This window comes from Talpa europaea (genome assembly GCF_964194135.1).
Source record: "Talpa europaea genome assembly, chromosome: 11".
Taxonomy (NCBI): domain Eukaryota; kingdom Metazoa; phylum Chordata; class Mammalia; order Eulipotyphla; family Talpidae; genus Talpa; species Talpa europaea.
This window is the reverse complement of record NC_140078.1, coordinates 81,564,008-81,578,668: the sequence shown is the minus strand read 5'-3', so window position 1 is coordinate 81,578,668 and position 14,661 is coordinate 81,564,008. Positions and strand designations below refer to the sequence as shown.

Genomic DNA, 14,661 nt, shown 5'->3' with positions numbered 1-14,661 from the left:
CTAAGCAAATTTTAAAATGAAACCATTTCTAAACGAATTAAATCATGCTGTTTGTATAGCTACAAAGCATAATAATGAAAATTTAGTAAAAATGACAAAATAATTTATCGCCATTTGAGCTGTGTGATTTAAAGAAACTATTGCCCTTTCCTCTTAAAAAAAAAAAACAAAAACAAAAAAACCATTCCAAAACATTCCAATTTGATGTTTGATGTCTACTTTGTGGTGATGATAAAAAGTCTAATATTGATAAAACTTCCTTCTTGCCCTTCCCACAGTTTTCCAAAAGCGCTCTGCCAGGGCTGGGGTAACCCACAGTTAACTGCCTTATGTAAAAGCTGCACCCTAGAGTCTTTAGGCATTAAGTGGCTGTTGGAGGGTGTCCCCAGGGGTGGTCTCAGGTTTTCTCTGCTGGGATGACTGACGTTTTTCATAGAATGCACTGCCAAAGTCAGCCAGGAACATAAAACTTGCCAAAAATCCAAATACCTGAGAAAGAAAATGGAGTAAAGTTACAGGAGGAATTTTAGAACATCACCTTACATTTCCAATTTGGCTTTCAAAGTGTTTCATGCAAGCAAGATAATTCATCAATTCATCTTTCTTATTCTTGTAGACTTTATTTGTAACTTTAGTGGTAGAAAGTTTTTAAAGTCACCAAAATATGAAAGGAAAAAATTCCTGAATAATGGCTATTAGTCAAAATCACAAAACACAAATGTCCTATCTTATATATGTGCATGTGTACATGTGGGGTGTCAATCAATGAAAATAAGGTTCATGGATGAAAAAACAAAATCCTATAAAATGACACAAAACAGGATTATTAGCAATGATGAGATTAACCTTCAGACAAGGAAAGCATGTGAGAAGGTAACTGAGCCTATGTGAAAATGGAAAACGCTATTAATAGCAAAACAAATTCTAATTTGAAGATACTTTTAGGAAAAAATACTTTCAGGAAAAAAAATATTTTCCAGTTAACTGTCACACTGTAATGACACAGCAACACGATGCCACCACCTACTTCCCCCTTCCTTAAATCACTTCCTCATTGTAATCTATATGATCAAACATTCTGAGAACTCTGTCAAGAGACAGGAGACCATGGTTCAAATTAAGCTTTTTCACTAGCAAAACCCTTATGGAAATGGGAACTAAAGCCGTGTTCTGTGAAAAGAGAAAACTGATAGAGGTAAAGGATAAAATTTACCCTTCCAACTCTTAACACTCCAGCTCTGTGATTTTTAACATTTTGTTGTAGTCTGCTGCAGTCTCTTGACCCTTCACATACAGTTCCTTAACCCTGAAGAACAGGTATTCTGCCTCATTTCACTGTACAGCAACCCGAGTTCCAAATTCATTCATTACCTGGTGTCACTAACACATTCAACTTAAATTTAATTACCAGTGCCACTCCACCCCACCCCAAGTCACTTCTCCTTGCTGGACTCATTATTTTGGCTTAATGGCATCGATCCCCGTTGCTGATTGGTAAATTTACTGACCAGATGTTGCCTGGTTTGTGAAGACACCTCTGACCACCTTAAGAACTCCAGTCCATGCAGGACCCTCTATAACGTATAAGCCAGACAAATGATTTTCCAGCTCTTTTGCTTACACACCTGTTAATGTTTTCTTAAATGTACTCCCTCATTCATTTAAGTCTAAAATTTTTCATAAGTAGCTGCAAAAGATAAGTTCCAGCATATTATAGTCACTTAAATATATCCAGTGAAATCTAAGTACTATAATAATTTAACATTTCTTCTAATTGAAACACAATTAAGTTTTTTTAAATAGCTGGAGCTTTTATCCCGTGCTTTCCTTCTCCCTTGAACTCAACTTTTCCTCAACTTCCTTTCACTTCCACGGAATTTTGGTTTTATACTTGTATTTTACTGATCACCCTCTTACATACCTCCGCAACAAAAATATGTAAATAAACTAACATTAATCATAAGACTACTCAAACTCTGATTTTCTCTTCAACTGGTTCATGTAGCCATAAATATTACCACTAGAATGAGTCAGGGTTCAGCATTATTTTATTTTATTTCTGTGTTTTGTTTTTACATATATAAGTGCTAAGAAATTATGCTCACCTGTATAGGTAGCTATCACAGCCAAGCAATTCTCTGAACTCCTTTTGAGTTGTTTTATCATAAAAGTAGTTTTAGGGCCTCCCTGGTGGTGCAAGGGGTTAAGAAGCAACCTATGAAGCTATTTGCAGCCGCTGCAGCACAAGTTCGATCCCCAGCCAGGAAGCTACCCACATGGCGCAGCAGACCTCTCCTGTCTTGCCCGCTGCTCCCCTCAGCAGTGTATTTCAGTCAATCTGCCTATTCTGTTCCCCACTCTGTCTCTGGTGAATCCTCTCACCCCACCCCCGCACCTCTGGCCTGTACCCCAGCTCTTACATGCATAAACAAATCTTTAAAAAAATCATAGCTTTAATTACCTGTCAGCTAACAACTCAATTACAATTTCATTTTTATTATGAACAAATCCCTAACTGGAAACCAGTTGATTTGCAAAGTGATTTGTTAGCCAGTTCTTAGCTGTTTACATTCACAACACTGGTACCAATTCAGATCCAAGATCCTTGATTTATAATTCTGAAATCCAAAAGGCTAAGAACATCTCAGGTTCCATGATTTCATTTCGTTCAAAATTGACACAAGGTAAAACTATTTACAGCCTTTAGCTGTTCTATTTACTGTGATTATCTCTGGTTTGCTTCAGGAATATTAATATGTTGGATTACAGGGTGCTACTGCAGGCCCTCAGTAGAATATATATAATTTTCTAAAGTCCAGAATAGGGCCTCCCTGGTGGCGCAGCAGGTTGAGCGCCAAGCTGTGAAGCTGTCCGCAGCCTCTACAGCACAGGTTCGATTCCCAACTGGCCAGGGAGATTCCCACATGGCGTGGCAGACCTCTCCTGCCTCACCCACTACTCCCCTCAATAGTGTCTTTGGTCTGTCTGCCTGTTCCGCTCCCCGCTCTGTCTTTGGTGAATTCTCTCACCCTCTTGCACCTCTGGTCTGTACCCCAGTTCTTGTATAAATCTTTAAAAAAATAAAATAAAATCCAGAATAATCTGATTTCCCCAAAAAAAATTTGCCCCTGACCTCCAGGATTTCAGATAGAAATGTTCAACTTCTCTTTATTAGGCTGACCCTTTGGATCATATTTCCTTTGCATCATATTCTCTACACCTAGAACAGTACCAGCATATAGGTATGTTTTTGTTGAAACTGAAAACAACAGCAACGTAAGGTAATGAAGTCAATTCTTCTACTTCCATTTGTAATATCATGCTCATATGTGTCATGAATGAGTTTTTAACAAAACTCAGTCAAATTCCAAAGACAGATTCTAGGTTCTTAAGGCTATCTTACATATTTGTTCTCAGGTCTTCTATTCAGATTTACACTAAATTAAGGTAAGGGCCTCCCTGGTGGCGCAAGGGGTTGAGAGGCAGCCGATGAGACTTCTGCAGCCGCTGCAGCACCAGTTCCATCTCACACGGCTGCTAGCCACATGGCGCAGCAGACCTCTCCTGACTTGCCCGCTGCTCCCCTCAGCAGTGTGTTTCAATCTACCTGTTTTGTTCCCCACTCTCTCTGGTGAGTCCCCACACCCCCCTCACCTCTGGCCTGTACCACAGTTCTTGTATGCATAAATAAATAAATCTTTAAAAAAAAAAAAAGACTACTCTCCCACCTTGTGTAACTTTCCAAATTCCTATTTCTAGCAAAGCAAAAATAAGCAAAGATAAAAATGTAAGTCACTTACAATTGCAGCATATTCAGCTGAGGTCTTGTCATGCGTGGAAACAAAAATGATGGACGCCAACAAAAACACACATCCTGTTACCACAGTAATATAAAAATCCTATACATACATATAAAACAGATAAGGAATATAGTCTGGTTAGGTGGATGGAAAATGTTTTTTTTTTTCCATTTAAAACACTTTACTTTTTTCTTTTTCCCTGACACAGTCCAAACTTACCTACTTCAATTTCTATCTGTTCATTAAGTGTGGCATACAGAGACCATTCAGCAAAGGAGCACTATCCACACTTTGTGGACACTGGGCATATTTACAGAGTATATCACAAGATAATATATTTCAATAAAAGCAGCTCCCCAAAAAGGCTGGGTGTGCCTCTTCTCATCTGGGACGTACTAAAATTATCAAAAAGGCCCAGGATTTATTAAATTCCAGCTTTTAGGAAAAAAGGTATTTTTCTTCCCTTTCAAATTATTCTGTTTTAAGATGGCCTCTCTGAGAGTACGCCAGTGGCTTCAAAGCACTTTGGAAAAGACACTCAAAAGAACCACCCATCATTAAATAAAATTATGCCAACAGTATGTTTCTTAGACACTTAAGCTTTCTGGAACAACACATAGCTTTCAATTGTTCCAAGTGGGTAATCCAAAATGAGCTTATCTACTACATAAAAGCTTCCATATCTCATAATGCAGCTTACAACAATGAAGTTCTTCATGGGTTTCCAAGTGCTCTCTCAGGCATTACTTAATAAGGGTCTCTCTCATATGCTAACTGAAAACAGTGCTTGACATACATACTTGATTCAGAGGAGAAACTACTAAAATGATAGCCACTCCCAAGTGTTTTAAGTTTGATACTTTCTGAGTTTTCTGAAAAGCAATCTCCACTAAACCAAGTATCAACAGAATGGCCCAAACAGAATTCCTATACTGTCAGTTATTCACTAACATTTATAAAACATTTAAAAAGCTTTCTCTAGCCTCTAAAAGAGGTGTCTTTCTTACTGTAATTTGTTTTTTCTATTCCTTTGAATACTCTGAAGCTATATACAAATATTCTATTTATTACTATTTGGAATACAATCAAGGAGATATCTAAACAAGATAAATCTGAGACAGAATAGTTCTAGAACCTGAAACACAGATTGTAGAGACAGACTACTAATTCTAGTTACACTACTTCTCACTATCTGGCTAGTCCATTTTTAAAATGTTTGGAATCAATGCTTCATTTTTTTAACTTTTAAACTTAAAAAAATTCTTTTAAAGAAGGTAATGGATTCCAACAGCACAAAACGCAAGATATACAAAAGGGTATACAGAAAAAAGTAAATATCTTAGCTATATAAGCAATATGTAATCCAGTGCTTGCTTCTCAATTTAAAATAACAGAATCTTATTGCTTGGTGTTTAATCCTTTATCACTTGTTCCTCATAGTTAAAAATGTACCCTATGTTTTCTCTTTTTCCTCAGAGATGTGAATTCTTTCAAATGTTAACTCTAACATGCAAAATTCTTTACAAACCAGTACTGATAACTCAAATGCCATTCAAGAAGTAAACTGCTCAAAAAAAAAGTAAAATGGTAAATTGCTCAATTCTTGCTTCCTTAAATGCAGTACATATGTGAATTACCTCATTTGTCATCTCACAAGTCCATACTATATTCAAATAACTCAGCAGACTGTTTTCAGAAGGTTAAACATCTCTAATTTTGTGAAAATAAAATTCTTATACACAGTTTTATTAAAATAATGAATTTAACAAATGCTTTCTTCATTTACAGGCAACTTTTTTCTTAATAAAGTCAAAATAGGTAGAATTACATGCTTTTCTTTTAAAAGCTCCAGAAATGTATCACTTTAATTTATCACTCTACGTCCAGTGTATATAATGCCTTGTAGTTAACAGGTACACAATAAACAATTGGAGAGCCAATAAATGGCACTCTAAAATGTAAGAAATCAAAAGTGACAAAACCCTAGTTTAAAAAAGTCAGATTAGATTAAAAGACCAGTAATTATAAACTATTGACATTTTTTGTCACTCATTCTAATAACCCCCTCTATGACCCCATTTGGCAAGAAAAACAGTTGTTTACAGGCAGAGTTGGCATAATGAAGAATGTCTTCTCATGTTACTGAGTTCTGAAAGCATTATTACCGTGAACAATAAAACTACACAAGATTCCAAAATAGCTACTTTCTTAGTATAGGGATTATATTATTTTCATGCTTACCGATGACTTGACTTTATCCTTATCAACTCTTTCATAAACTGGAGTGCAGTACACAATCAGCACCAGGAGACTCAGGAGAAAGGCACTGCAGCTTACAAATTCAAAAAAGTAAAGTCCTCCACACAAGGTACACTGTGATACCACTTCTTCACAGATAAAGGCCAGCAGAGATAGCAACTAGAAAAATACAAAACATTTTACTTACATGCTTTTCAGATATATTCAGAAAACACCATCTGTTCACTCAATTATAAAGTGGAGACTCCGGCAAACAAGATTACTGAACAAACACTTAAAAAGAACTTCTAGCTTGGTTGTTTTGAAGGGAACTTAGGAACACAAATAACGTGTGACATGTCAGAATATGACAAACACAGGGTGGTGGTGGTGTTTTGTTTTGTTTTGTTTTTTAAATATCCATACGAGAGCTGGGGTGCGGGACAGAGCTGCAGGGGGTGAGAGGATTCACCAAAGACAGTGGGGAACAGAACAGGCAGACCGAAATACACTGCTGAGGGGGGGCAGTGGGCCATACAGGAAAGGTCTGCTGCACCATGTGAGTCAGCTCCCTGGCAGGGGATCTAACTCCAAGCCGCAGTGGCTGCAGATAGCTTCATAGTGCTGAGACTTAACCTCTTGCGCCACCAGGGAGGTCCAGGGTGCTGTTTTAAAAGCCTACGGAAGATGCAATCAACTTGGGAATCATGAAAGGCTTCTTGAAGGAAAGTTGAGACCTAAAAAGACAGTAAGGTCAATTTGGGGATGGGGTGGGGGGGTAAAAGATAGGAAAAGAAGTTCCAGATAGAGGAGTAGTACACAGAAAGACCTAGAGGTGAAAAAGCATGGCATTCCCCATCCCAATGCACACAGATATATCCTACCACCTGCACATGAACTGTGAAAGTCAACACAGGTAAGGTGTCACATATGAGGAAAGGGGATGGCAACACAATAAAAATTATTAAATGAGACTAGAGAGGTTAAGTCCAGGCCATGTCTAAATACTGTCACTGACTATCTTAAGGAATTTGGTTTTAAGGGTTATAAAGCAAACGTGACATGATCAGACTTATGTTTTCAGTAGATCTCGCTACAATACGGAGATGTAACTAGAAGTAGGGCAAAAAGTTGAGCAGACATCTTGTTAGGAAACTGATCTAAGATATCAGGGGAAAGACAGTGACTAGGAAAGTAGTAAAGGAGAAAGTAAAGTGGATACTCACTGAAGGATGCAGCTGAAAAATCCTTCTAGACCTGTACTAGTTTTACTAGTCTTTGACAGTTGCCTTGCTCTTTAATTTCACAGGAACTATTTTCCGTCTTCCCCAAACATTCAATTTAGTTTTCAGAGAAACAATTCCTTTCCACATTCAGTTTCAGTCTGTGTAATGCTGGCTTAATTGTCTGACCATTAAAAGTATAATTAGTATAAAGTAATTAGTATAAACAGGTATGGGAACAGTACAATTCAACTAATGACAGGTACAAGGGCAGAAGTGCTCAAGAGAGGCCTGCCTATAGGCTGTGGCTATCGATGATAAGCAGGCAGGGGTCAGAATGCTTAGCACAGAGAAGGAAGACTGATTTTGGGTTAACTTAGCAACGTAATGCAGGTGAGTTTTGACAGTGGCGCCCACTGTTGTATAAGTGGTATTAACACACTAGTGCCTCACTGCAAAAAGGGAGGCTTTTTTTTTTTTTTTCTTTTTAAGAGGTAAGGGTTCTGGAAAGAAAATAAATTCAATTTTAGATATGCTGTATCTGAGGGCTCTGGAAGAGGCAGGTGGGGGTATGTTTAGGATGTAATTGGATACGTAGGTCCAGAACTTAGGAGAGAGATCTGAAGAAGATATCAAGATGTAGGAACGAGCCAATGAGAGGCAGAGGTCACCTAGAATAAGCAATTGGCCTTGTATAGAACTCTGAAGAATCCCAAGATTAAGGGCTGTGCAAAGCTGGAGACACCAAACCAACAAAGACAGTTAGGAACAAGAGTCCAAGGAATAGTAGACCAGAAAAAAGTAGTTCTACAAAGAGAAAGTAATCAATTGTGTTGAACGCTACACACAGAGGTCAAGTGAGAACACTAAAACACATCAGACTGGGTACAGGAAAGTTGCTGGTGCAGGGAAAGTTAAAGAACTGTAAATTGGGAATTGAGGGGAAGACAAGGCAGTGAGACAGAAACAGCAGATACAAGAAGTGTGGTTTCCAAAGTGCAGGAATGGATGAGGTCAAGGGGAAGGGAATTTCAAGACAGGAGGGAAAGGAGAATGTTTAAATGCTTAGGCAGAAACCAGTAAGATGGGTGGGTATAAAGACATAGGAAGAAAAGAGGCTCTTCTAAAGGTAGAGCCTTTAAAACAGAACAAGTTTGGGGTTAACTCCTTTAGCTAGATAGAGGAGGGAAGACTGAGAAGAGAGGTTCACTTGGGCAGTTTGTGTGGGGTTTATGTAGAGCTAAGGGAGTTTCCTTCTAAGCATTAAAACCATCAAAATGATTGGCTGACCCAAGTCAAAGTCTATCGGGAAATCCCTTATCTCACCCAGTCAAACCATCAGAAGCAACTGGTACTTTAATGGCGACCAGACTGCTACCAAAACAACAGGTACATTTCATAGTATAATAAAAATGTTGGGGCCTCCCTGGTGTTGCAAAGGGTTAAGTCTCGGCACTGTGAAGCTATCCGCAGCCACTGAAGCATGAGTTCCATCCCTGGCCAAGGAGCTGCCTCATGGCCAGCTGCTCCCCTCAGCAGTGTATTTCAGTAGATCGCCTGTTCTCATCACTCTCTGGTGAATCCTCTCACTCCCTACACCTCTGGCCTGTACCCCAGTTCTTGTATGCATAAATAAATAAAATAAATATTTGAAAAAAATTTTTAAAAAGTCAATAAATTGGTATCTAAGCCTCCAGGGGATTTCTCCCCCTGGTACTGGCAATGCAGAATTCACATGTCCCCACAAGTGAAAAGAATCTACAAGGACAAAAAAGAGATCCTATCAGTATGATTTCCTATAAGTTAGTAAGACATAAAATAGTTCAATACATCGCAAACAACTTCAAAGAGATGTTAGGTGAGGTGTTACCCAGCGTTCGATCACAGGATATAATGAGACACACGCCAAGACAAATTCCAGAAGGTCACTGTGTGAGAGTACTTTCTTAGTCTCCTATAATTAAAGATGAGTTTTTACATGATTGTGATATAATAAAATATTAAATACCTAATATTCCATTTTGCTTTATTCTTGCCTCTATGTTAAATCACCTCCAAGTTTTAAGAGTGTCTCTGAGAAACTTGCAAAACAATACTTTGGGTGTATGAAAGTCAATCAACTGTGAGATGGTATCAGCCTAAAGCTCTAACTTAAGTTTGAGAACAGCTGCTCTTGAACCATCCTTACTACAATATTTAGATTAGGAATAGTCACCTGTGTAAATAAACTACATGGTGATAAATCTATCTAGTGGAGATACTGAAGAAGTAGATACTACTACTTTCCTTTACTTGGAAAGAAAGGGGCAGTATTTAGCCTGGCCAGAAGCAGTCAATATCAAGTCATAACAAGTGCTGTTCCAAACTTACTAACAGGAATCATTCTTACTGCCCATAAACCTCAGAGCAATATTAACAGGTGGATCCAGAACGGAAACCCTAAGAGACTGAAGAGGTTCAATGTCAAGTTTGGCCATTTACTAGTTAGTACCCTCAGTTAAAGACAAATTAGCACAACAAGCCATATTCGGTGTGTAATTTTCTTTTGACTCCCTGTGTCTTGATACTACTTTTATAATCTCCCAAAGCACTACGCAGTCTCTAGCACAAAGCAAAGTGTATTTGAAAATTATGTATAGCAACATGTAACGACAACAACAGCATGAAACAAGAAGCCAACATATTTTGTACCTCACAATTAAGCATTTATTACATGTAAATTCAGAAAAATCTCAGGAAGATGTTCAGATTCATTTGGACTAAGAGCAGTTTGAAGGCAGATGAGTGGGAAAGATTCAAATCAGGGCCAAGAGAAACAGAGGATCTGGATAGGCAGAGGTCTTTGGACGGGGAGAGAGGTAGAACAGATTCAGAACACAAGCATTTGTACGTTCAGCCCGAAAGACAACTGATTTAACTGGATGGGGAGTGATGAGAAAAATGGTGAAAGTGTTGGGTGTGGCTATGTGATCATCATGCCAGAGTATGGACTTCCAGATAAAGGCAACAGATTGTCTGCCTGGTTTAGTTGGTTAGAAGACAGGAGCAGCAGAGGGCTAGGTGGGGCCTGAAGAACACCACATGCAGGAATAGGAGGGAAAAGAACAACCAGAAACCAGCACCAGACAAGCAAGCCTTAGGAAGTGAATACTTCTTGGGGAAACTCCTTAAAAAGCAAGTAAACGTATTCCAAATGGTTAATCAACCGATAATCATGAGGAGTATGAGGGGGGATAGCACACGGCTTATTTTAATCGTATTTTTCACATGACTTTCTTTGGTAAGCAGATACTTTTTGTTATTAATGAAAGAAAAAACATGAAAGTTAGTGGATGGAAGATTATCAAGAAATGAGTAGTCACCAGCGTTAAATAACAAAGTGATCAAGGAGAGGAAAGTAGAAGGTCACTGAACTGGGTAAGAAGATAAAATGGTGAATGTCACCATAAATGAAAAGATTTTATTATTAATTTCCAGTAAATAATTTTGCTTTCATGAAGTCATCACACTCAAATATTGCTTACTGATTTTTAAGTACCTAACTACTCTGCACCCAGTACAGCGCCTTCTAATGACATAAAATTTTACCCAAATATAACTAAGGGAATTACCCAGCTTTCACAGTTAGGAGGGCCCTTGGAGAGTGTATGGCCTCCCACCCTCATGTTCACAGACCATGCACTTCATCTCTGACCAGGGAAATCCCAAGTAAGCCAGATACTGACAAAACCCCACATCTCCTGCCTCTCCTATACATGTTTCCCCCCATAAAACACTGTTTATGAAGATTATTTTACAGCTCTGTTTGTGCAGGTTTTCCCTGTAAGAACCAGTTTTTGAGGTTACCACCCTAGTTTTGTGCATTTCCCTTTCTGCTGTTAAATCACACATTAAAACCAATTTGCTGGGGTTAACATATTTGGGAAATGCTAGGGACTAAAAGATGGTCTGTCTTACAGTTCTGGTGACTTGGTGATTTAAACATTCAGATAATGACTACCCTGTGTCTCTCCATTTCAGTTTCACTACCTTTTCTGAAACTTCAGTTTGCCTTAAAATTAACAGTCACTGTATTAAAACTATTTTGCCATAATTTGTCTTTAACAGTCTACTAAAAGAACCTTTATAAAAAGAACTTTCTTGTGTTTGTCATTAATTATAAGGCTACAGATACAAAACATAATGATTTATGAATTTATTAACTTGCTATTAAAAGCTATGGGTAAGGCTCAAGTAAACAAAGCTGTCAGCCTGAAAGTTAAGCTAGGTATCCCTTACCTTAGGCAAACATTTACTCTCACAAAGGTTCAGCAATATAATTTGCTGACAGTATGCAGCTTCCTCAAGGGAAAAACAGAACACTTCACTTAGCACACACATACAAATTTTCACATTTAAATAATGAAAAGAGCACCAATAAACATTGTTTCTAAGTGATTTGTTTCTTGGCACTTAAAAAAGCAACATTATTTATAATTTAATAAATTTAAATCACTGGTGAATTCTAAATCAAGCTGTCTTGAAGAGTCATTATAATCACAGTAATATGCAGCCATCAGGACATTCAACAGGGACCATAAATACAATGTGCGTTTGCTGGTGGGGTGAGAACATCATTTACCATTTCTGAGTAGGAAGGAAAAATAAAGGCAACTGAAAACAGGAGATTTAATGGGCAGCAGGCCAATCCTGACATCTTTTGAGCAGCAAGAACACTTTAGATGAGTATTAGTTCCTTTGTTATAAACTTTTCTATTCATTACTCTAAATACAGCTGATATCTAGAAGTCCTGAGCCCATAAAAGGAAACATTCTAGATAGAAGGAAGGGTTTATGCAAAGGAACAATGACAGGAGGGAGTCACTGATCCCTGGTGAAAACCTCAAGGTTGTGAATGTGGAATTACCCACAAGAAGGCTGGAGAGATGGACAGAGCCAGACCCTCATGAGCCACTCTGTCCTCTGCCTCCAAGTGATTTCTCATTTATTCCCTGATAGGATCACTTTGGTCACTAAAGGTAGTGCCAGTTTTCTGACTGCTATTTTTCTATTTAATAAAAGTAGGTCATCTGAATTCTAAGAATATAAATTCTGGTTTTCTGAGTTCTAAGAATATAAGTTCTTCTCAAGGAAACCAATTAGCTATTTTTACTTGGGATGGTGAAGGAAAAAAAATGAATCAATACATAAACATGATTGCTCCTTTTGCAGAAAATGTTCATCGTTGGTTAAGACGACATAGGAGCTCGATGTGTGTGTAAACTGAAGTAACATTTAAATTCAAGGATATTTCAATATTTTCATTGTCAGTTCACTTAACTGCCTAAGGTAAACTGAAACTCAATGAGATGGAAGAGATGCATGAGTTGGTTCTGCTACCTGCACATAAACCAAAAAGCTGTCCTTTTGATTTTTACTTCGTACAAATACATACTGCACATTCAGACACCATTTTCTTCCAGTCAATATAAAACTTTGGGGAGACAATGCATTGAACACACACACATCAGTGTCATGTGTGGCAGAAGACTGCCGATTAAAATTAAAGTGCTTCCAGGCATCATGCTCAGCGAAATAAGCCCGAAAGAAAAAGAAAAATACCAGATGGTCTCACTCATAGCAGCAATTTAGAAAACCTAAATAAGGGACCAGGAAAAAGGCTAATTATAATAAAGTAAAAATCAAAATCAACAAGCAACTATAAACCAGAGACACACAACAGGGCGGGGAGGAGGGAGTAGGATCAAAACAAGGGGGTTGGGGTGGGAATTGTATGGGGACTATAACCAAGATGAAAATGCATACATTGTGCAAAAATGAAAAATGATGTAAAAAATATATAAAATTGCTCAAAAAAAATAAATTGAATAATGGAGGCATTACAACTAGCATTAAAGATAAGAGTTATGCAATTATTAAATTGGGTTAATATAGTTCAGTTACTTTAAAAAAAAATTAAAGTGCTTCCATATGAGTTTGCACCAGGAAAACCGCAAGAACTAGAGAGATAAAAAGCATTTCATAGTCTAAATACAGGCACTTTGGGAGATAATGCGGAGAGACATCGGGGAGCAGAGGCCTGTGGCTGCAGAGGATGGGGAAAGAAAACTAAGCGGCACACTTGGGTTTGCTGCGACGCACTTCCTGAGCCCGCCTAAGGCGCCGGGTGCCTCGGGGTCGCCTTCTGGGGGCTCCCGGGGCGGCGAGGGGCATGTGGGTGAGGCATCCGCCCCACGGAAAGGGGGTGGGGTGGGGCGAGGAGAGGAACGCCCCCCTCTCCAGTCGCAAGAGAAGTAACCCGGGGTGTGGAAAGAGCAGCTTCCTCAACAACTAAGTGGAGGAGGAGCGTCCCGGCAGCCCCCAAGCCCGCAGGCAGGCCTCCCCATCAGCGCCCCCCATCAACACCCCCCATCTCCGACCCCCCATCACCGACCCCGCTTCCAACCCCAGCGGACTCACCAGCTGTAAGGGTTTGAACACTCGCTGAAACAGACTCAGCCGGCCCAGATAAAAGAACCTGGCGAGGCTCCTTCGGGGGCCCCTGTCGGGGTTCGGATCCGCCTCTGTGGTGTCACCGTACACCCGCCCGTTCTCCATCGCGCAGGGCCCGGGCAGGCGGCGGCTGATGAAGTGTCTGCGCCGATCTCACCGGCCCCGGAAGTCCCCCGCGCCCGGCACTTCCGGCCTCGCCCCCGCTTCCGCTGGACTCCGCCCCGCCTCCCGCTCGCCCCGCCTCCCGCTCGCCCCGCCTCCCGCTCGCCCCGCCTCCCGCTCGCCCCGCCTCCCGCTCGCCCCGCCTCCCGCTCGCCCCGCCCCCTCCTGCCCTAAGCCTTCCCCTACTGAAACCGCCCGAGAAAACCTGGGGAGAGGCTTTCGTCAAAGGTGAGCAATAAATTCAAATGTCATGAGAAGGATCGAAGCTCATTCTGAAACCAAGGGCTCAGCCTGAACAAATAAGGGAGGAGAAGAGATGAAGTTGGAGATGGAGACAGAGATTAAATAGTGTAGGGGTTTTGCAGGCCAAGGAAATAAATTGTATTTAGTTCTAAGTGTCATGGGCTGTCAAGAAAGACTCTCTTCTGCATCTCTCTAAATTCCTTTTCTGCTTGTTAAAATCATTTAATTCACTCGTCTCTTTCTTGCTCACCAGCTGCTGTAGTCCCATGTTAATTTTGTGGGGACTTAAGGAAACTCTTAGATGCGTGTAATTTTATTTTGGCAATTGAGTTACAAGTCGGGCACACATATTTTCACAGTATGCTGTAGGTGCTATCATTACATTTGTTAACTAAAATCCAGCCAAGTTAATTTTAAAGATCTAAGTGGCTTTATTAAATGAAATGATTCGTGAATTGGACAGCATTCTATCTAATAAGTAGAAAGAGACTGCAAAGAAGTTA

At 39.6% G+C, this 14,661-nt stretch overlaps 1 protein-coding gene across 1 annotated transcript; it reads right to left on the bottom strand.

Annotated features, from left to right (window-relative positions):
• Window positions 1-354: 354 nt before the first annotated feature.
• On the bottom strand, window positions 355-13,858 carry CMTM6 (CKLF like MARVEL transmembrane domain containing 6; the record flags this gene model as incomplete). The annotated part of the gene is made up of 4 exons (XM_084247808.1): window positions 355-489; window positions 3,801-3,899; window positions 6,042-6,218; window positions 13,721-13,858. 4 exons carry the CDS (start codon window positions 13,856-13,858, stop codon window positions 355-357), a joined length of 549 nt encoding a protein of 182 aa, XP_084103934.1.
• Window positions 13,859-14,661: the final 803 nt, after the last annotated feature.